The 23,652-nt window shown below is 40.3% G+C and overlaps 1 protein-coding gene across 2 annotated transcripts in view; it reads right to left on the bottom strand.

The window, feature by feature from the left end:
- NT5DC1 (5'-nucleotidase domain containing 1) overlaps positions 1 to 23,652 on the bottom strand; it is a 417,176-nt gene that overhangs the window by 28,126 nt on the left and 365,398 nt on the right. For both annotated transcript variants that reach the window (XM_056566365.1, XM_056566366.1), the window contains exons 9-11: positions 13,727 to 13,824; positions 8,324 to 8,442; positions 1,424 to 1,585 (exon numbers count right to left, since the gene is read on the bottom strand). In XM_056566365.1, the coding sequence (XP_056422340.1) occupies positions 1,424 to 1,585; positions 8,324 to 8,442; positions 13,727 to 13,824 (379 nt within the window). The remainder of the gene's footprint in view (positions 1 to 1,423; positions 1,586 to 8,323; positions 8,443 to 13,726; positions 13,825 to 23,652) is intronic.

The raw sequence follows: 23,652 nt of genomic DNA, 5'->3' as shown, positions 1-23,652 counted from the left end.
TTATCCAGGAAAATACTTAATATATATATATATATATATATATATATATATATCAACTGGCTCCAGAAAGTTAAACAGATTTGTAAATTACTTCTATTAATTTTTTTTAATCCTTTCAGTACTTATGAGCTGATGAAGTTGAGTTGTTCTTTTCTGTCTAAGTGCTCTCTGATGACACGTGTCTCGGGAACCGCCCAGTTTAGAAGCAAATCCTCATAGCAAACCTCCCAAGACAAGCAGAGATGTCAGCAGAGAGCACTGTTGCCAGACAGAAAACAACAACTCAACTTCAGCAGCTGATAATTATTGAAAGGATTAAGATTTTTTAATAGAAGTAATTTACAAATCTGTTTAACTTTCTGGAGCCAGTTGATATAAAAATTTTTTTTCCTGGAATACCCCTTTAACTATAAAACTGGCTAGCAAATCAGTAAATTTCCATGCAGTTACGTAATCTACATTATAGTAATGCAAAGGGTTAAACAGGATATTGCAACAGTTATGTATCAGGCAACAGTGAGCAAACTTTATGAGATGTAGGTTTCAGATATGTAGTGAGGATGTATATAATAATTTGCTGATGTTCAGTGTTTTACATCCTGCATATTTTTCACAAGAAATGTGAGAACTTTGTGGGTGGCAATGAGATATAAACTTAAATCTTACTTTCAAAGATACACAAAACAGGACTAAGAAAAGAAAAATCTGTTTTCAACTCTATACGGTTATTAATTTGCTTCTAAGGTTAGACTCTAAGGGGAAGATCCCATGGTTTGTTATGAAAGACTACTATGCTACAGCTTGTACTTTATTCTAATTCATCACGTAAAGTTTAATATTTACATAATCTGCACTAAATGAACCCAAATAACTGTCGCCAGGAGGACATCCGATTCTGCCACAAGCTCTTACATTTTTTAAGAAACTGCTTGCTACTAAATATATCATCCAAAATTTGAACTCCTATGAAATATATGCATTATACATATTATACAAAGCCATATTCAGGTAACACAAATTCCTTTATATCTAGTATAGACAACTCTCTGTACCGTATGTACAGCTCGCATCCTGTTTTCATATTTACTTTCATTAATACTTTAACCAAACAGTAAAACAACTTGTCAGCCATTGAGGTATGTTTGCTGTGCTGTAGCCTGTTTATTGACTTGTACACATGAAAGTGTTATATTAGACCTCAAAATAGCAATATTTCCACCGTTTGACCAGATCAAAAAACAAACAAACTGGGAATTTCCGGAGTATATTGCAGTTATGCAGCTATTAAAAGCATTAATTGTTGGCTTTGATGTTACTCATTAGTCAAAACAGAAAATAACATATTCGGAGATGTTTATATACATTCCTAGAGGGTTTCCTGTGATGCACATTCTAGAAGAGAACGCCAGTAAAGATCACTTACATCATACTTTCCTTTCTTTTTTAAGGAGGATCCAAAATCAGTCACGTCTGGCTCTTGGACTTCACCACCTTCTAACTCCTCGAGGATGAGGACAGTCTCCCAGTTGCTATAATGACAGGCTGAGAAAATATCTGAACGTATGCTGTCACCAAAATAAACCACCTGCAAGCCAGGAAATATTTCAATTATGAGAATCCATTAGTCTTCAAGTATGCTTAGTTTATGCTAGCCTATGGAATAAATAAGTCAGAATCTGTCAGTCATATAAGGACATCTTTTTTTTAGTTAATTATATGACTATGTTTATTAAAAACAAATCTTCACACGATTCCACTGAAATGTAGTCTATATATACAAACAGATACTGATATGAACTACAGATTGCCTTCGCCTTATTTATATCAATATTTACATCCCATTGATTCTATTCGCTAAGATGTACTGTCCCCCCTAACCAGCAACAGTAAAAGGGTATTCCACTGTTTTATAAAAACAGCAGAGGAATAAACGGAAAAAAAGGTCTCAGAATCAGGAAGATTATAGAAGATGTAGGGATTGGACGAAGCCAAAAAGAATCTGTGGTGGACCGGGACCAGGTTAGTATGGCTTTTTTTCTATTTTTTACCTGCCCAAGCAGCATATTATTTTTCATTAAAACAGTGGAATACACATTTAAGATATGTTCACATGCTGTTATGGGGACTCATACTTAAATGTACTGTAAAATGCCCAATTCCCCACTTAATTACATTGAATTAAATGGGAAAATGGCTGTGAGTTTTACATAATTATTAATGTGAAATTCAGTGCAACCGATTAAAAAAAAAAGTTCAAGGAATGTTCCAAAATTACATTACTGCAGCTGCCATAAAGCATATGCTCCCTGATGTACTGTCTATACAGACTTCAACATGGTTGAGAACTACAAAGAAAAGAAGTGAATTAATGTGAATAGCCATGATTTTTGCAGCAAGTACAGGTGAAGAACATGGTTTATATGTTCTTAAAAGGACTATTTAAGACACTCCAAATTTTTCATATTTGATTCCATCCGTAAAAGAAAAATTGAAAACCATACTCATTTGCCCTGAACCCCCACAGTTGCCATTCTGATGCAGAGTCCCTACTGCTCACCATTAATTCCTGCTTCCACTGACATTTTCATTCTATCCTTTGCCAAGACAGGTCACAAGTCAGCCAGTCAGGTCTAGCGCTTACATAAGCCACTTAGGCAGTTGCCCTAGAGTGTGGGTTATCTGAATCCCCAGCCACTGGCCAGGGATTTAGATGTTTTAATCTGGCCTCCTTGCGTCACTGACTAAAAATGCCCTCATGCAGTGTAACGGTGTCCATAGGTCCCTTACCAGTGACGAGGGCTGACATGTCCAAATTCCCACCCAGCATCACTGTCCAAGAACCCAAAAACAGGAAAGCAGGGAGGTTATCCAGGGAGAGTTTAGTGAGGGGTGTTGCCGGCTGGGGGACAGAGCAGAAGAAATGGAGGCAAGGCTGGAGGGATGGCAACAGAGCAGGGGACATGGTGAGATTGGAAAAAAGCACAAGAGACAGTAGCAGTTTGAGCAGTTAAGGGTTATGATTTTTAAATGGTAAGGAGGAAAAAATGAAAGTGCAAAAACGGGAAAAAAGGTGTTAATGTGTGTTTTTATTCAACATTTTTTTTACACTTTTAGTCCCCTTAGGGGACTTTTGGGAGGAAGCATTAGATTCCTCATACAGATCAATGTGGTTTCATAGAATCTGGAGCCCACGCCATACAACGGTTGCCATCACAGGACGAACCGGCTCGTCCTTAGACAGCAACCGGTTAAATGGAGTTGTCAAGCTGCATGTATTTGGCAACTAATCCTTACTTTTAATAGATTTGTAATCCATATATCTATTTCATCTGCATTTTTTATGATTTATTTTGTCATATTGTTTTTCTCCTGAGTTACAGTTTCTATGATAAACACTACAGAAACAGTTACTTAATAATCCACAATACTTCAGAGAGTATATACTTGAATTATCTTTTTCTCCTATCTGCCATATTTAGTGTTTTATTTTGTTAATAAAAAAAATAAAATATAACAAACTTGGCATTACATATTTCTTAAAGGAAAGGTATCAACTTTATTCTTTTTTACCAAATAAGGCTACATTCACACTTACATAATCTGCGGCGGATTCATGCCATCCAGCAGATTTTGTTTGTTAAATCAATTATAAAATCTGCAGCAGATTGTGTATGTGTAAACATACCCTAGAACCATGTACTGATATTATGTCCCCTGAGGACCCTGCTACCACAGTCGGATGAAGTGTGTAGGGAGGTTAGGGATATCTAGAGTGAGGAAGGGACACTCCCCCTCCTACTGTCAGTTGAAACACTGAAGTCTGATTGCCCATATTCCACATGGTAACTAGTACTGTGTGAGCATTCAGAGAGACTGTTTTCTGTTTTCAAATTCAAGAAAGTTTATTGAAAAACCAAGTGAATACAAAACAGATGTAGGCAAACAGTATATCGAACAATAGCCTGGTAGGCCAAAATAGCAATCAAAGAAGTAATACTGAGTGTCTATGTAGAGCAGTATGAACAACATATTGAAACTGCAATAGAACCAAAAAATGTGGTTATCAGAAAGCCTTCTATTTACCAGGGCAATTGAGTATGAAGGAAAAATAGGGAGCAAGGTAAGGGATAGGAACTAGCAAGGAGGATGAAAACCCCCCAGGCACTCAAACTGAGGAGTGGAATGTGAAAGAAACCACAGTAGAGGAGAAAGGAAAGTATTCAGGTCAGTACAGGACATGAGTGAGTAGCAAAAGAACACCAGACAGGGACAAGAATAGAGCGACAAGAAAAAGACACACTACTGAACAAACAGTCGCACAAACCGGAAACAAAGAAATCCCGCTGGGGCGGACACCGAGCGGCCCACAGCTCTGGATGGGGATAGCAGGGTCAGCGGAACATAACCAGAAACGGACTTCATCTCAGAAGCTGGAATTCAGGGGAGGAGCAGAAGGTGGCCCATGGGAGCCAGGTTGCAGCTACTTTGGTCACATCCTCAGGATGAACAACCAGGAGTTCTTCCATGTGTTGAATGTGCGTCACCTCGGCAAACCATTCCTCGAGAGAGGGAGGCACAGGGCTCTTCCAGTGTGTAGGGATAACAGTTTTAGCGCCCTGAGGAAGATGTCGTGCAAGGGACTTTTTGGACTTCGCTTGCGCCATTGAAAACATGTAAAGCAGGGCAGCTTCCGGGCAGGAGGGGACCTGGACTCCAGTCACATCCCTGACCACTTGAAGAACCGAGCACCAGAAGGAAAGAAGCTGGGGGCAACTCCACCAAATATGCATCATAGTACCCTCGTCACCACCACAACGCCAACAAGAGCTCGGAACAGTCGGATACAAATGATGAATCATTGCAGGGACCCGGTACCAAAGGGATAACATTTTATAGCTCATCTCCTGAGCCTTTGTGGCAATGACAGCTTTATGAGTGAGGAAAAAGCACCTTTGCCATTGATCGGGGGGAAATGTTTTGCCCAACTCGGATTCCCAAGCTCGACAAAAACTCGGAGGGGGCTTCTGTTCGGGGGGGACAATAGCAAGCTGTAGATGACAGACATGGAGTGACGAGGGTACAAGGAAGCCAAGCACAACCGTTCGAATGGGGTTGGGCTACAATGTAAGTTAAAGTGTCCTGGAAGACTGGAGTAAAAATGTCGTAGCTGGAGCTAGGCAAACGGGGCGCGTCTAGACAGAGGGCGATCAAGAAGAAGGACTTCTAAAGGTTTGAGCGCACCACCAGCTAGGACATGGTGAAACCGAAGGGGGTGAGATAGAGTAGCCTCGAAGAAAGCGCCATTCTCGGAGGACCCGGGTTGAAAGTGTGGATTGTCAGTGAGTGGGAGGAGAGGTCTATGAGGCTAGTTCCTTGAGCTGTGTGATGTAAGATTGCCATAGTGTGCCTGGGAGAGAAGGAGGTGGGAAAGGTATTGTTTTCTGTTTTGAATGTTCTGACATCTTTTCACGGGGGATTCATTTAACTGGTGTGTGAGATGCTGGTCTTGATTAATCCCCTTCCCCCCATTATATGCCGCACTGCATGTTTGGCAGTTTTTTTGGTGCAAATTGAGCCAGTATTCTGGTAAATTATCAATTGTAAATACCCTGATTCAGCGCTATATGGGTCTGTAAGCAGAAACTTTTTCGCAATATTAACACAATATTTGAGAAGAAACAGACCTGTACTCTATGGTATACTATTTTTGGGTGTTAAAGGAAAATGGGTCATCCTGTTAACCCACACTAAACCCAAGACACCATGTTATAGTGTGGGTAAACAGGAGACCGATGCGGGGTCACTGACTAATATACGTACCTTCAGTCCGGCGCCAGGTCCCTCTGAAGATCAGCTTCTATCTTCACTAAACGGCACGCTGGAGGCGGGCCCACCAACTGAATTGAAATATATTCATGGTCACTGGTCACATGAGCGCTCAGTAGGCATATGCGCTCCTGTGATCATGATTCAGCTGTCGGGCCCACTTCCTGTGCGCAATTCAGCGGAGACAGAAGCTGATCTTCGGAGGGACCAGACGCCGGACTGAAGGTATATATAGGAGTCAGAGACCCTGCATCGGTCTCCTGTTCACCCACACTATAAACCGGTGTATTGGGTTTAGTGTGGATAAACAGGATGACCATTTTGACAGTTTTTTTTAGGTTGACAGTATTCCTTTAATGACTCTTTTTATAAGTAAGAAAAAAAAAATGGTTACGCCAGTAAAGAACATATGAAATTGAATCAAGGGTTTCCATTGCAGCTTAAAAAAACAACAACTATAAATCGTTCAGTCCCTGAACTCATCTTTATTGCTTCTAATAGGTATTTTAGCTAACTGGAAGTTGAACAGAATCTAGTGGTCATGCAACTACTTAATATATCATATTTTACAAGTAGAGATCTTTATTTCTATGAACAAAAATACATTTAACATGAACATGATACTTTATCAAGGGTTTGATTGAGTTAACAAAAACATCTTCAAAGAGAATTGTTCTTTCATCTCACAAAGCATTGGTAGGTTTATATTTCCCATATAGCTGACTTTATTAGATTCATATGGGTCACTGCCTAACTTTCAGTGCTCTAGAGCATAAAACATCTGCCTGCCATCAGCACGTCTTTATTCATTAGAAATCAGGTGAGTTTTAGGAATCCTACCCATTATACTTGGAACCCCTGGCTGACAAAGCTGATACACCAAGTCTCACATTAGGCCTGTGGAATGAACACTGCTGGTGTCTATTTGAATGTACATCTTTATACGCCATTTAGATGTAATATTAAAGGAGTATTTGGGGTTTTATTTGTTTTTAAAATAACTCTAAGGCTGCTGTAAAATATCATACTTACTCACCCTGGTCAATCATAGGTTTCAATATGGCTATTTTTGGTCCCATGCTGCTGAGACAATGTGTCAAAACAGGACCTACCTGCTTGTCCAATCACTGGCCAAGATGCGACGCCACTACAGCCAGTAATTAGCTGAGCCTGCAGGTCCTGCTCTGACATGTATTGGAAGCAGGAAGAAGAGATATCAGCAGGGGACCAGAACGAGCCATAGTGGGACCTAGGTACGATTGGACCAGATGGCCTAGTTATCTCTTCCACTGAGAACCCATGACCCTGCCACCAATTCACTAGTTGTCTGTAACCATTGCATATTGCAAATATTGCACCAAATCTGCCATTTGGAAGATACTCTTCTGCTTTTAGCCTTAACTTTTGCTTTTTGTCTTAAGATAATCAATGTTATTCACTTCACCTATTTTAATATTATGGCAGCTTGGTGTATATAATCTATAGATTAACTATAAACTTGTTGGATAATCAGAATTGGATAAACTATAGCATTTAGTCTGGTTATAGATTTGCAGGGTGACTAATCTGCTTATTTACTGGATTCTACTGAAGGCTGCAAGATCATTCAACATCTTTACAAACGATTTATCTTTACAAAAGATTTTTCTGGGGGGGGAAACCTGAAATTGTTCTCTCATTAAATTAAAAAGCCTAAATCATCTTAGTTTTCTATAAAAAAATAAAGATGCCAAACATCTGGTCTATTAATAAAAATATGCCAAAAATTTTATTTTTATTGGCTTATTGTACAGTTTATATAACAAAATGTAAATACATAAAATCTGCATGGAGCTTGGGTTAAAAGGTATTAAAAGACAGAAGTTTACCTTTCTTATGGAAGTAGTGGTAATGAAAGGATTAAAGGGGTATTCCAGGCCAAAACTTTTTTTTATACATCAACTTGCTCCAGAAAGTTAAACAGATTTATAAATTACTTCTATTAAAAAATCTTAATCCTTCCAATAGTTATTAGCTTCTGAAGTTGAGTTGTTGTTTTCTGTCTAACTGCTCTCTGATGACTCACGTCCCGGGAGCTGTGCAGTTCCTATGGGGATATCATCATGCACAGCTCCCGGGACGTGACATCATCATTGAGCAGTTAGACAGAAAACTTCAGAAGCTAATAACTATTGGAAAGATAAAGATTTTTTAATAGAAATAATTTACAAATCTGTTTAACTTTCAGGAGCCAGTTGATATATATAAAAAAAGGTTTTGCCTGGAATACCCCTTTAAGTGATGATTAAAATACCAAAAAATGAGATCAATGTAAACATTTATATACCATAATGTGAGCTACATAAGAAGTATGGGGGATTATATGGTCCCAAATTACAAACCTAGTATCAAAGTATTCCTACTAGCATGAGATTTCTTTGCACATTATATTTAAATTATACAATATAAAAACTCAACTTGGAAAAATGAATGCAAGCTATTTTTATTATTATTTTACCTTAGGGTCAGGCTTTCCAGTCATTTTCTTTAACAGGTCATATAAATGAACCCAGTTACCTTGAGAGTACCAGCCTGCCTTCTCCAGTGCAGGCAACATGTCAATTTCCACATCATTGTCTACAAAAATAAAAATAAGAAATAAAAAAAAATTACCCATTAATGAAGGGTGTTATTACAAATTACAATTGGTTCCACAAAAAACAAGTCTTCATTTACAGCCGTATTTACAGCTTGTGCTGCCCTAGGCATTAAGACTGAATGCACTCGGTTAGGGTGATTTTGTTGCAGATACAAAGAACTTCAACAATCAACTTCTCTGACCAATGTGAATACACACAAAGGGGAGCAGATCAAAAGTATTTATTTATTTCGTTTTTTTTACTCATTAAATTGCTGCCACCTCAACAATGGTGCCCTAGGCAGAGGCCACTGTTGCCTAATGTAAATCTAGCCATGACCCTGTAGCCAGGAAAAATGCTCCTTGTAGCCAATAATAAGGCCCCCTTAAAATAAATAATAAATGCCTTATTAATTGTATTAATGACCTCTGTAGCTACTAACAATACCCTCCTTGTAGCCAGTAATAAGGCTCCCTGCAGATAGTCACAACAACCCCTTTGCTTAAAAAAATAAAACACTCCCCACCACTGCACTGACATTGCAACAGCTACCTCTGCTGATGTCTCCAGCAGTGGTGAGGATCACTTGCAAGCTGTGGGCATATAGCAGCCTGCAGCCAACAAAAGTGACAGGGCACCACAGCTTTCAGATGACTCTCTGTCTTGATGACTGCAGGGCATACCACCTTGGGGATGGGGTTGAAGCCGATTTCTATGATTGTTTAGCGTATTACATTAAAGGAGTAACATTACTGATATCAATGTAAAATAGACAAAGCAAAATAAGAAATAAAAATTTTTCTGAGGTTCTTTTTTAAATATAAAAACATATGGTATTCAAATATTAAGATGTATAAGGTTAACTCTTCTTCCTTAATGGTCAGTGGTAGTTTCCCTGTTCATCTATGGCAGATAAAGTGGTTCTTACAGCAGAAAAATACTGATTTTTATAAGCAACATTTATTAAATCTTTTTCGGAAAGAACTTTTTTGTTTTTGTTATTTTAAAACCTAATTAAGATTAATATGACACTGGAAGAAATTACCCCAAAAAGACTTCACTGGAAAAGGAAGAACAAAAAACATAACATCGTTAATCGCTGTGACCTTTTGGGAACGAATGTAGTTCATTCATTGCAAGAACTAAGACATTGCCAATGATTTACAAAGATCCACGGTCATCCCAAAATGGGTGGCCTTATTAGCAGACAGCTTTCCTGCCAAGTATACTGGCAGCGGTTTTGGATTTGAATCAAAAAGGAGGCCAAAGTAAACCATGTAGTGAGCACATATGGAAGTATCAGTAAGCAAACAAAATTGTGCCAAGGGGTAATGTGTTCAAATATTGAATGCCCAAACAGCCATAAATTGTTTCCAAAGTTTAGAAATTATGAATCTATCCTTTAACATTCTGTATTGCTTATTTCTTTGTACATTTGTAGTATTTTCCCAAAACCAAGGTCAGTAAGTTAATGATATGTAAACCTACTGAATAGTGGGTGTCAAGCATCAAAAGCTTAGCAGAAAAATGAATGCAATTCACAACAATTGTAAATTCTAATGGATACAACATGTTTTACTGACTATCTAAAACATATAAATCACTAGGCAAAAGTCCCAGAAACATCTTTAACTCTGTTCCACCCATCCTGATTTCTTAAAAAAAAAAAAAAACTTGAGTCATCTTTGAAGAATCACTATTTCCTTTTAAACTGTCTTGAAAAAAAAAATATTTTTAATATGACTCATTACTATGAGCAGTCCAACTGTGGCGACTCCCACGATCTCTAACATGAAGTGACAGCAAGACTTGAGTAAGGTACTCACCTGCCCAGGCTCCTGCAACTCTGCTCTGCCTTGAGGACTTCCGCATTGCTAAGCATGGAGGTGCTGATTATTCCTGGCCGGTGAAGTTCTACTAGCATCTATTCCCATCTACTATTCATGCTTATTCAGCCAATGAATGCTAGCATCAGTGACCCACTTAAGCCAGTGGAATGGTAGAAGTTGGGGATTGGGGCAAGTGATTATTGCTTCTTTTTTATTTTTACAGCACCCTTAGTCATTAACCACTTAGGGACCCAGGGTACTTGGGCCTTCGCTCCCTTGTACTTAAGGACCCAGGGCGTACCTGTACGCCGTGGGAATTCCGGTCCCTGCCGCGTGCCAGGCGGGGACTGAACCAGGATGACTTCTGATATCCATCAGCAGGCATCCCGTGCAAATGCCCAGGGGGGTCTTGAGACCCCCCATGTCAGTGATCGCCACAAATTGCTGGGAAATTCACACCGGCAATTTGCGGCGATTCCGATCATAGGGGTCACTGTGACCCGATGACCCGGAGATACATGGTGATTGGTGGTGTAGGACCAATAGCAGACGGCAGAGGAGGGGTTAATGTCCCATTCTCGCAGCTCTGCTCGCCCACTGCGTTCAGTCAGCGGGTATAGCTCTGAGAAGGAGACAGGGACCCCCCTCTGTGAAGATCTGAGCCCCTCAGGGCTGAAGAAGTGCCTCTAGTGCAGGGTGAGTTTTTTTCTGCAGGGACAGGTAGGGGTTAAAAGTTAAAAAAAAGTAAAAGTACTCAAGGGTCTGCCACAGTTTTTTCAGCGTGACCCGGGCCCCATTAGGGGTTCAGGGCACTGCATTTGCCCCCCCCTTTTTTGGGGGGCCGCAGCATTTTTTCCCCCATATAACAGTGTGTGAGTTATAATCACACACCGTTAACACCAAACACACACTACATACTTCTCTGTACGCCCAACAGTTCATTGCCCACAACCCTGATTAGTATTTGGCTAGGTCCAAGAATGGTACGCCGTCAGTGCAGCCGAAAGGAGGACATTTTGGGGCCTCGTGGTCCATATGGGCCTGGTCAAAAAACCCAGTGGCAGGCAGTACTGAAGCGGGGACATCCTCTACCAGACCACGCTCTACAGTATAGTCATGACACGCTAGCGGTTCGAGGCCATTCGGAAATGCCAAATGCCTGCGTTACACTGATAATGCGGCATGTCCTCCCCGAAGTGAACCCGTCTATGACCGGCTTTACAAAGTGAGGCAGGTGATAGATCACTTTGGGGCCAAATTTTTGGAAGCCTACGTACTGCTCAGGGAGCTCTCGGTAGATGAGTCTCTTATAAGTTTTAAGGCAGACTCATCTTCCGCAAGTATATTCCCTTGAAGCGCCGGCGATATGGCGTGAAACTCTACAAACTTTGTGAGAGTACCTCCGGGTACACTAACAAGTTTGGAGTATATGAGGGATGACATTTCCGTACTGAACCCCCAGAATGTCCCCCAACTCTGGGTGTTAGCGGGAAAATAGTTTGGGACCTTGTACACCCATTGTGGATAAGGGTTACCACCTTTACGTGGACAACTTTTATATCAGCATCCCTCTGTTCACATCCCTTGCCGCCAGATCCAGGTCCCCTTGTGGGACGGTGCGGAAGAACCAGAGAGGCCTCCCTCTAAATGTCTACATGGTACAGGTTGCCATGTACAACTCTTTTGTACTGTCCCAGCATGCTGGCAACACAGGGACATACCTTCAGTTCCAAGAAGAAATCCTAAAGGTCCTGATCTTTGGCAACCGGGAAAGAGCAGGCTGGAATTCCCAAGAAACTGACGTTATAGATTCCAGGACGTCCCAGGCCAACACTTTCCAGGTGAAGTCCCCCACACTAGAAAGAAGGGACAATCCCAGAAAAAATGCAGATTGTGTCAAAAGAGGGAGATACTGAAGGACACCACCACTCAATGTGACACTTGCCCTGATTCTCCGGGTCTCTGCATTAACCTCTTAAGGATGCAGGGCGTACCTGTACCTGTATCGACAAAATTTTACTATTAACATAAAGTAGAATATGTCCCGAAAAAACTATTTCGGAATCAGAATGAAAGGTAAAAGCATCCCAGAGTTATTAGTGCTTAAAGTGACAGTGGTCAGATGTGCAAAAAATGCCGGGTCCTCAAGGTGAAAATGGGCTGGATCCTTAAGGGGTTAAATAAATAACTTTCAAGGACCAAAAAACCCTTTAAAGGGGTTCTCCGGTGCTTAAACATCTTATCCCCTATCCAAAGGATAGGGGATAAGATGCCTGATCGCGGGAGTCCCGCCGCTGGGGACCCCCGGGATCATACACGCGGCACCCCGTTTGTAATCAGTCCCCGGAGCGTGTTTGCTCCGGGACTGATTACCGGCGACTACAGGGCGGGCGGCGTGTGACGTCACGCCTGCGCCGGCGTGTGACATCACGCTCCGCCCCTCAATGCAACCCTACGGGAGGGGGCGTGATAGCAGAGAAATGAGGAGAACACCATTCTCCTAACCTGTGTGAGGCCCCAGGGACCTGCCAGGTTCCCTTTAACAAAGTAGTAATATTCATTTTCACTCATTCCAAACCTTATGTAAAAGTTTTCCTGTTCCCTAGTGCATATTAATAAAGTCACATGTGTATCTCTAAAAGGTCAATGAAATCCTCATTCAGATACTTAATTCATGTCTATTAAATGTGTGTTCAATTCAGAACATTTCTGCAAGATACTGAATCTGGCTGTCAAAAACCATAAAGCCTGGATGTAGCAATCTCATGAATTGAAAAAACTATAGAACAAAATGGTGCTAAATAAGTAAAGTTAAAACAATAAGCTATAACATAGCAAAAACATAGATGCCTCTGCTTGTCTTTCAAACTGATCAGTAAATGGATCCCTTTTCATATACAGTATATATTTTAATACATAATTCCTTCCCCCTAACCATCACATTCAACATTTTAATTCTGAGCCTGTAACTATCAATTTCTTAAAGGGGTACACCGGTGCTTGGACAACTTATCCCCTATCCAAAGGATAGGGGATAAGATGACTGATTGCGGGAGTCCCGCTGCTGAGGACCCCCATTATCTTGCACGCATCACCCCGTTTGTAATCAGTCCCCAGAGCGTCACGCCCCTCCCACAGACTTGCATTGAGGGGCAGAGCGTGAGGTCACACGGGGGTGGAGGCGTGACGTCACACGCCGCCGGCCCCGTGATCGACAGTAATCAGAACTGGAGCGAACACGCTCCGGGAACTGATTACAAATGGGGTGCCGCGTGCAAGATCACAGGGGTCCCCAGCAGCGGGACTCCCACGATCAGGCATCTTATCCCCTATCCTTTGGATAGGGGGTAAGATGTCTAAGCACCGGAGAACCCCTTTAAAGAAACAAAAGGGCTAAATACAGATCTATGAACCAAGATTTACATTAATTCAAAGAACTCAGAACACACTTACCAAGAGTGCAAAATGGTCTTTGTTGAGGAGTAAGAGAGAAAAACCCTGGCTTTAAGGCATTAGTAATTATTATATCAAAGAGCTCCTCAAAATCCTTCCTACAGAAAAAAAGAAAACAAATTATAAAAAAAATTATTCCTGCAATAGGACATTACATTTTTCTGGAGACAAATATACGTTTTCACCTACATAGTTACATGGTTACATAGTTAGTACGGTCGAAAAAAGACATATGTCCATCAAGTTCAACCAGGGAATTAAGGGGTAGGGGTGTGGCGCGATATTGGGGAAGGGATGGGATTTTATATTTCTTCATAAGCATTAATGTTATTTTGTTCCAGGAATGTATCTAATCCTGTTTTAAAGCTGTTAATTTTTCCTGCTGTGACCAGTTCCTGAGGTAGACTGTTCCATAAGTTCCATAAGACCTACATTATACTAATAAATACTAATTTGATATGTACAGTGGGGCAAAAAACGTATTTAGTCAGCCACCAATTGTGCACTTAACTATGAGAGACATAATGAGAAAAAAAAAATCTATAAAATCACAGTCTTATTTTTAAAGAATGTATTTGCAAATTATGGTGGAAAATAAGTATTTGGTCAATAACAAAAGTTAATCTTAATACTTTGTTATATTCCCTTTGTTGGCAATGACAGAGGTCAAACCTTTTCTGTAAGTCTTCACAAGATTTTCACACACTGTTGCTGGTATTTTGGCCCATTCCTCCATGCAGATTTCCTCTAGAGCAGTGATGTTTTGGTGCTTTCACAGGGCAACATGGATTTTTAACTTCTTCCAAAGGTTTTCAATGGGGTTGAGATCTGGAGACTGGCTAGTCCAGGACCTTGAAATGCTTCTTACAAAGCCACTCCTTCATTGCCTTGGTGGTGTGTTTGGGATCATTGTCACGCTGAAAGACCCAGCCACATTTCATCTTCAATGCCCTTGCTGATGGAAGGAGGTTTTCACTCAAAATTTCACGATACATGGCCCCATTCATTCTTTCCTTTACACGGATCAGTTGTCCTGGTCCCTTAGCAGAAAAACAGCCCCAAAGAATGATGTTTTCACTCCCATGCTTCACAGTAGGTATGGTGTGCTTTGGATGCAACGCAGCATTCTTTCTCCTCCAAACACGACGAGTTGAGTTTTTACCAAAAAGTTCTACTCTGGTTTCATCTGACCATACTACAGTCTCCCAATACTCTTCTGGATCATCCAAATGCTCTCTAGCAAGCTTCAGACGGGCCCGGACATGTACGGGCTTAAGCAGGGGGACATGTCTGGCACAGCATGATTTGAGTCCCTGGCGGCGTAGTGTGTTACTGATGATAACCTTCGTTACTTTGGTCCCAGCTCTCTGCAGGTCATTCACTAGGTCCCCCGTGTGGTTCTGGGATTTTTACTCACCGTTCTTGTGATCATTTTGACACCATGGGGTGAGATCTTGCGTGGAGCCCCAGATTGAGGGAGATTATCAGTGGTCTTGTATGTTTTCCATTTTCTAATAATTGCTCCCACAGTTGATTTCTTTACACCAAGCTGCTTGCCTATCGCAGATTCAGTCTTCCCAGCCTGGTGCAGGTCTTCAATTTTGTTTCTGGTGTCCTTTGACAGCTCTTTGGTCTTGGCCATAGTGGAGTTTGGAGTGTGACTGTTTGAGGTTGTGAACAGGTGTCTTTTATACTGATAACAAGTTCAAACAAGTGCCATTAATACAGGTAATGATTGGAGGACAGAGGAGACTCTTAAAGAAGTTACAGGTCTGTGAGAGACAGCAATCTTGCTTGTCTGTAGGTAACCAAATACTTATTTTCCACCATAATTTGCAAATAAATTCTTTAAAAATCAGACAATGTGATTTTATGCATTTTTTTTTTCTCATTATGTCTCTCATAGTTGAGGTATACAATACCTATGATGAAAATTACAGGCCTCTCTCATATCTTTTTAAGTGGAGGAACTTGCACAATTGGTGGCTGACTAAATACTTTTTTGCCCCACTGTATGATTGTATTTCATGCAATAAAATACACTGGATCTTATTTATTAAGGCTTTTCATGTAGATTTTGTAAGATTTTTGAGGACATTTATCAAGGTATTTAGAGTATTATTTTTTTTTTTTTTTGCTTATCCCAGTGTGCCTAAGCACTTTTTTGTGTAACTTTTGTGGGTAAGCAAAAAGTTACAAACAGCCTTTCCTATGCAAATTTTAGTTTTCACTTTGCATTGGGCACGTATTTGTGATGTGTGAAAGTTGCATGTAGGCAAAAAAAAGGGGTGTGCCCCAACACTGGAAAAACCAACAGTTCAGAGCATGTGTAAAATAAACAAGAAAAATTTTGGGCAAAACAACAAAGAAAACTGCACTCCACTCTCAGTAAATGAGGCCCGTTGTGTTTTTCATATATAAAGCCTTTAGTACTGTTATTTGTCTGTAGTTCAGCAGATAAATAATATTAGTTTAGATAGAATAGAGGACCACGGTGCAGAGGGGAGGATTGGGCTTTATAAACATGTAATGCAGGTTAGTAATGCATTTTTCCATAACATTTGACAAGAAAAATGTTGTTAAATTCACCACAATAGAAAGTAAGTCATAGTAAAGTAAAACATGCAATACTCCACATAGTAAATTATCACCCTATAGAACCCATGTAACAATACCATATAATAGCCAATACTCACAGTGAAATATACTGTAGTACATTGTACTAATTGAGCAATCAAACTATGTACAGCAGCCAACAAATGATCTTGACTATGGATGACACTAAGCCCTTACTTGGTAAGGGTGAGCAAATGGTATTTCTAGAAACCTTCATTTCTGTCACCTATGGGCAGGGAAGGTGTGCACACTATTCTTGCCCACTCCTCTGTCCCTGCCTACTACGTACCTGCCCTAAACGACAGGTCCGTGAGCAAGGTGACAGTCCCTTCCTAGACAAGTGAGGGACGTAAAATGTCAAAATAATAAAATACAATAATTCAGACTCAGGTCAAGGGACAGTAGGGAACAGACAGACTAACAAACCAAAACTAACACACTCACACAATGAGTCAATGTCCATGATCCACGTCAAAAGCCAGGAGATGTAAAAGTACAAAATCGCTAATATCAGAGAGAAGTCGATAAGATAAGCCAAAAGTCAAAGTTGCCGGGTTAACAAGAATAAACAGGGATAAATCGCTAGCTACTGGAGTGGAGACACTTTCACAGGCTCTGCATGAGAGCAAACTGCCAGGTTAACTAGGCAACCACACAGGTGCTCTCTTCAAAAGGCCAGCTGACCAGCCAGACAGCTAAGCGTAACCGGCAACAAAAACAAAGAACTTGTCAGAACCTTTTAACCCTATAGGTTCTGACAGTATCCCCCCCCCCCCTCTCTTTTAAGAGGGGCCACTGGACCCTTAAATTTGGGTTTAGGTTTGTCCGGATGATAATTGTGGAACCATTTTACAAAAGTGGAAGCAGGAAAAGAAGAGGCTGGAACCCGACCATAACCTTTCCAGTGAACCAAATACTGGACAGAATTTTGTACCCTTCGACTGTCCAGTATTTTGGGGACCTCATACTCCTGTTCTCTGCCAATCTCAACTTGAAGAGGTGGCATCGGGACTGGAGACTGGGTAGGAACATACCGTTTTAACAAAGAGCAGTGGAACACCTTATGAACCTTAAATGAAGAAGGTAATTTTAATCTGCAACAAACAGGATTAATAACTTCAATTACCTCATAAGGTCCAATGAACCTAGAAGCCAACTTTTTAGATGGAACCTTAAAGGGGTATTGCAGGAAAAAAACTTTTTTTTTTATATATCAACTAGCTCCAGAAAGTTAAACAGATTTGTAAATTACTTCCATTAAAAAATCTTCACCCTTTCAGTACTTATGAGCATCTGAAGTTATGGTTGTTCTTTTCTGTCTAAGTGCTCTCTGATGACACGTGTCTCGGGAACTGCCCAGTTTAGAAGCAAATCTCCATAGCAAACTTCTTCTCAACTGGGCGGTTCCCGAGACACGTGTCATCAGAGAGCATTTAGACAGAAAAGAACAACCTTAACTTCAGAAGCTCATAAGTACTGAAAGGATGAAGATTTTTTTAATAGAAGTAATTTACAAATCTGTTTAACTTTCTGGAGCCAGTTGATATATAAAAAAAAAAGTTTTTTCCTGGATAATCCCTTTAAGACGAAGATTTTATGTAGATAACCACACTTGATCACCAACTTTAAATTTAATGCCACAAGTACGTCTCTTGTTGGCAGATCTTTTTTTGTAGTTCTTGGGCATTTCTCAGGTTCTTCTGAACCTGGGCCCAAACCGTGCACAGTTTACTCATGGTAGTCTCGACTTCAGGGTTATCATTATCAGTTTTGGTACAGGAAGAAAACCGTGGATTAAATCCATAAAGACAAAAGAAAGGTGACATACCAGTAGAAGAATTTTCTGGATTATTCTAGGCAAACTCAGCAAGAGACAGAAAAGATACCCATTCATCCTGTCTATCTGCTACATAACATCTAAGGTATTGTTCAACATTTTGATTCATTCTTTCAGTTTGATCATTAGATTGGGGATAAAAAGTGGATGAAAAAGACAACTCAACTCCCAACTGTTTACAAAAAGCTTGCCAAAATTTTGAAACAAATTGTACCCCTCGATCAGATACAATATTTTCCAGAACCCCATTATACCTAACAACATGTCTTAACAATAAATCAGCAAGAATTTTGGCCGAAGGGAGATTTTTCCAAGGAATGAGATGACACTGTTTACTGAACCTGTCCACCACCCATAAAACAGTTTTCCCCTCAGATGGAGGTAGATTGGTCACAAAATCCATAGAAATTTGAGTCCAGGGCCTCTTAGGAATGGACAATGGACACAGCTCTCCTGCAGGACGTGTCCGAGGAGTTTTTGCTCAAGCACAAAAGCAACACAAGCAACAAAAGCTTCCACATCCCTGTTGAGAGTTGGCCACCAGAACTTCCTTTGAAGTAATTTCCTTGTATCCCGAATATCGGGATGACCTGCTAACGGGGAACAATGAGACTCTTCAATAATACGGAGGTGAAATTGACTAGGTACAAAGATCTTGCCTCTAGGAGTCTCTGGAGGGACCAAGCCTTGATTACTCAATATTAATAAATCAGCAGACACTGCAGAAATAACCACGCCTTCTGGAAGAATAGTCTCTGGATTAGAATCTATAGGCTGAGAAGCACTGAAACTCAGAGATAAGGCGTCAGCCTTGGCATTCTTAGTACCCAGTCGGTAAGTAATAACAAAATTAAACCGAGTAAAGAACAAGGCTCACCGGGCTTGACGAGGATTGAGACATTTGGCTGATTCAAGGAAGGTAAAATTTTTATGGTCAGTGATTACTGTAACCTGATGAACTGCCACTTCAAGAAAATGTCTCAATTCCTCAAAAGCCCACTTGATTGGCAAACGTTCTGGATTTCCTACCTAATAGTTTTGTTCCACTGCGGGTCAAATCTGTCAATGGTTTTGCGACAATAGAAACCTTTTTCAAATATTTTCTGTAGTAGTTCGTAAAGCCCAAAAACCTTTGTAGTGCCTTTAAAGAAGTAAGACGAACCCAGTCAGAAACAGCCTTAACCTTCTCAGGATCCATTTTAAAATGTCCTGGAGTTACGATGTACCACAATAATTGTACCTCTTTAACACCAAATACACACTTCTCCTGTATAACAAACAATTTGTTTTGACGCAGTACCTGAAGAACAGAACGTACATTGTCAACATGCGATGACTAATCTCGAGAGAAAATCAGAATATCATCTAGATAAACTACTAGGAATCTACCCAAAAATTCACCAAAAATATCGTTGACCAAATTCTGAAAAACTGCTGGTGCATTATTGAGACCAAAAGGCATTACCAGATACTCAAAATGACCCTCAGGGGTATTAAAAGCAGTTCTCCATTCATCACCCTCTTTTATTCTGATCAAGTTATAAGCCCCTCGAAGGTCCAATTTAGAGAACAAACATGCCCCCAGTATTTGATTAAACAAGTCTGAAATTAAAGGCAATGGATATTGATTTTTACTGTAATCTTGATCAGACCCGATAATCAATACGGGGCCTTAACCCTCTGTCCTTCTTTGCCACAAAGAAGAACCCTGCTCCCATAGGAGAAACAGATGGACGAATATGACCCTTAAGCAAACTTGACTGAATATAATCCTTCATAGCTTCTCTTTCAAGACCAGACAAATTATAAAGTCATCCCTTAGGATACTTGGCATCAGGTACAAGTTCAATAGCACAGTCATAATCTCAGTGTGGGGGCAAAGCAGAGGAGGCCTCGTCAGAAAAAAAAATCACAAATATCCTAAATAAATTCAAGTAGATTACTTCTGCTGAGCACAGTCTGGGCCTGTAGTCTCTGGAGCACCCAAGACGGGGAGCTGCTGCTGAGTTTAAAAAGTTCAAAACTGCAACATGTGGAGGCACAATCAGGATATAATCTATACAGGGGAGGGGGGGCACTGGCAGTATCTAATCCATATGAGGGGACACAGTAGCTATTCCTTATGGATCCATGTATGGATTAGATACTGTGCCCCTCCTGTTTGGAATAGATATGGATTAGATATTGTGCACTTTCCATATTAATTAAATACTATGCCCCCATATGGATAGAATTAGATACTGCACCCACTATATGTATTAGAATTAGATACTATGCTACCCCTAGGTGGATGAGATACTATATAGGGGGCACAGTATTTAATCCATATAGGGGGGCACAGTATAAAATCCATACATGGGGGGCAGAGTATTTAATTCATATGGGGGGGGCAGTCTCATACAATGACATTATTTAATCCATTTAGGGGGGCATAGTAACATAGTATTTAATCCACGGGGGTAGCATTATACCATTACAGTATCTAATCCATTTAGGGGGGCACAGTATCAAACCCATACAGTGGAGCACGGTATCATACCGTGACAGTATATAATCCATATAGTGGGGCAAATAATGTAATCCATATGGGGGGGCACAGTATCTAATCCATATAAGGTTTAGAAGCGTCTAATCCATATAGGGGATCACATTATCTTATCCATATATGTGGGTTACAATGTCTAATCCAAACAGGGAAGCACAGTATCTAATCCATAAAGTGGGGCAGAGTGTTTAATCCATATGTATTTCGGGAGGGGGGAGGCGCTGATACAGCCCCTCGCCAGGGGTGCAGGGGGCACTAGGTACACCTCTGTAAACAGAATACAAATAGAAGGGGGATGCAACTGTAGACAGTGTTGAACATAGCATGTGGTATATAACTTTTTTTTTTTTTACTGTATTTATGTTTAATCTATATCCATGTCATTTACCTACACAAGACAAAACTTGGTATAATTGAGTCCGGTACAACCAGGTTACAAAGGTTGTCTTTTTTTATCAGTTGTGAGTTACACACACAAGTGGTATTTTTATTGAGACATTAATAAAAGTTAAGTATTAGGCATCCCCCCTGTATGTCTATAGATTTTTTTTTTTTTAAATCTTTGATATTTTTTTTAAACTCTTTATTTTAGTGTTCAAATGTTCAAAATATAAAACAATACAAGCTCAGTAAGAAAGGAGCAAAACACAGTAAACACAAATCATACAGAACTAAACAATCCATCACGAAAATTTAAACAGAGTCAAATCAAGTGTATACACTAATACATTGCATACATATATTCACCTTTCTTTAGGATTAGGAATGTATCTGCACATTTGGGTAATACTGTACAATATACAAATCTCTCAAGGCTGAGAGCATTACAATTCAGCAGCCACTTAGCCCATCTAGCAATATTAGTTGCAGAGGCCGCAGCCCTTCTCACTATCAGCTCTTCCATTGAAAAATTGTGGTGAACAAAAGCTTTGATGGCAGCAAGATCAGGGATATCTACGGATTTCCAGAATTTAGCAATGAGGTTCTAGTCACTGTGAGCATATGGTAAAGTACAATTAATTTAGTTTGCGGGATAAAGCCTAGTGTAAGTCTAGTGTAAGTGCCACCTCAGGACCCCAGGGAATACTAATATGCAACAAGTCCTCAAACAACCTCTTTAACTTGTCCCAGACAGGGCAAGTAATATCACATGACCACTATACATGTAAGAGAGTACAAGTGGCACGGTTGCATCTCCAACATAATGTTGAGGAGGCAGGATATATTTTTGCAAGGCGGACAGAGGTATAGTACCATCGATATAACAATTTCCGTGAGGCTTCCATGTGATTAGCACATTTAGAGAGCCCTTTGTGAATATAAAAAAAAAAACAATCTGGGAATGTTTGTCCCAAGTCTCCCTCCCATTTAATTTGGAATGTATAACGTGACAGTTTATAGGCAGCGAGTAATTCATTGTATCAAGTAGAGATACACTTAGTGAACTTAGATTTTATAGAAAAGAATTGCTCATAGGTTGTTTTGGGCAGTGGAAAAGGTGTCTAAGTCTGAGATATTTATAGAACTCTCTATGTGAGATTGAGAAGGTCGAAACAATTGCAGAAAAGGGTAGAAGACCAGAGATGTGCTGAACAGTGAGGACAGTGATCCTTTGTCAGATCTACCTTACTCCAGAATCTAATAGCAGCAGCAATGGAGGAATAAGGAGCGCTAGGAGAGGACTTAAAGAGGTTATCCATGAAAAACCTTTTTTTTACATATCAACTGGCTCCAGTAAGTTAAACAGATTTGTAAATTACTTCTATTAAAAAATCTTAACCCTTTCAGTACTTATGAGCTGCTGAAGTTGAGTTGTTCTTTTCTGTCCAAGTGCTCTCTGATGACACGTGTCTCGGGAACTGCCCAGTTTAGAAGCAAATCCCCATAGCAAACCTATTCTTCTCTGTGCAGTTCCTGAGACAAGCAGAGATGTCAGCAGAGAGCACTAATGCCAGACAGAAAACAACAACTCAACTTCAGCAGCTGATAATTATTGAAAGGATTAACATTTTTTAATAGAAGTAATTTACAAATCTGTTTAACTTTCTGTAGCCAGTTGATAAAAAAAAAAAGTTTTTTCCTGGAATTCCCTTTAAAGTCCATATAAAGTTACATACAGAGGGAGAATGGAGAAAAGCAGATTCCATATCAACCCAATGAGGGGATTCACCTTGCCACCACCATCTTTTTAATTGGTCCAGCACTACAGCATTATAATAAGTGCGCAGACAGGGGAACTCATACCCCCTTCCTTTACTGATTAGTATAATATTTGGACACTTTCCCGCCCAAATAAATTGCATCAATACCTTTTGAAGATTTGCTATAAGCGGGGCAGGCAGGGTATGCGCCATGTCAGCAGGAACATTGAGAAGCAAGATAGTAGAATTAGTAGGATTTATTTTATAATAGCTGGAATTACCGAATTCAGGAATAATATGTTTCAGTGTGGGCAATGAGGTTAAGGCATTAGTGAGAGATATAATGACATTATCGGCCAACAGGACAATGCGATGGTCAGTAGAGCCGATCTTGATTCCGTTGATGTCTGATGATGTCCTTATATGCTGGGCAAATGCCATGACTAATGTAAATATAAGCGGAGACAAGTGACACCCCTGCTGGGTGCCATTACTTAATGTAAACAGCGGTAAACATCCTTGGCGATGGAATAACATAGAAGGCATAAGGGATTGCTCCAATTTAGGGGGAAAATGGAAGGCACATAACACTTGTCTCAAATAATCCCAATCAACCCAATCAAACGCCTTCTCCGCGTCCAGAGAGAGGAGCAGAGAAGGCACCCGATCAGCACAGGTCTTAGAAATAATATTGAGAAACCTACTGGTGCCATCCAGCATTTGCCAGTCTTAAATAAAGCTAACTTGATCTTTGTTAAAGCGCTTTGCTAACACCATGGCATAAAAC

This window comes from Hyla sarda, chromosome 3 (assembly GCF_029499605.1).
Source record: "Hyla sarda isolate aHylSar1 chromosome 3, aHylSar1.hap1, whole genome shotgun sequence".
Lineage (NCBI taxonomy): Eukaryota > Metazoa > Chordata > Amphibia > Anura > Hylidae > Hyla > Hyla sarda.
This window is presented reverse-complemented; position numbering and strand designations above follow the sequence as displayed.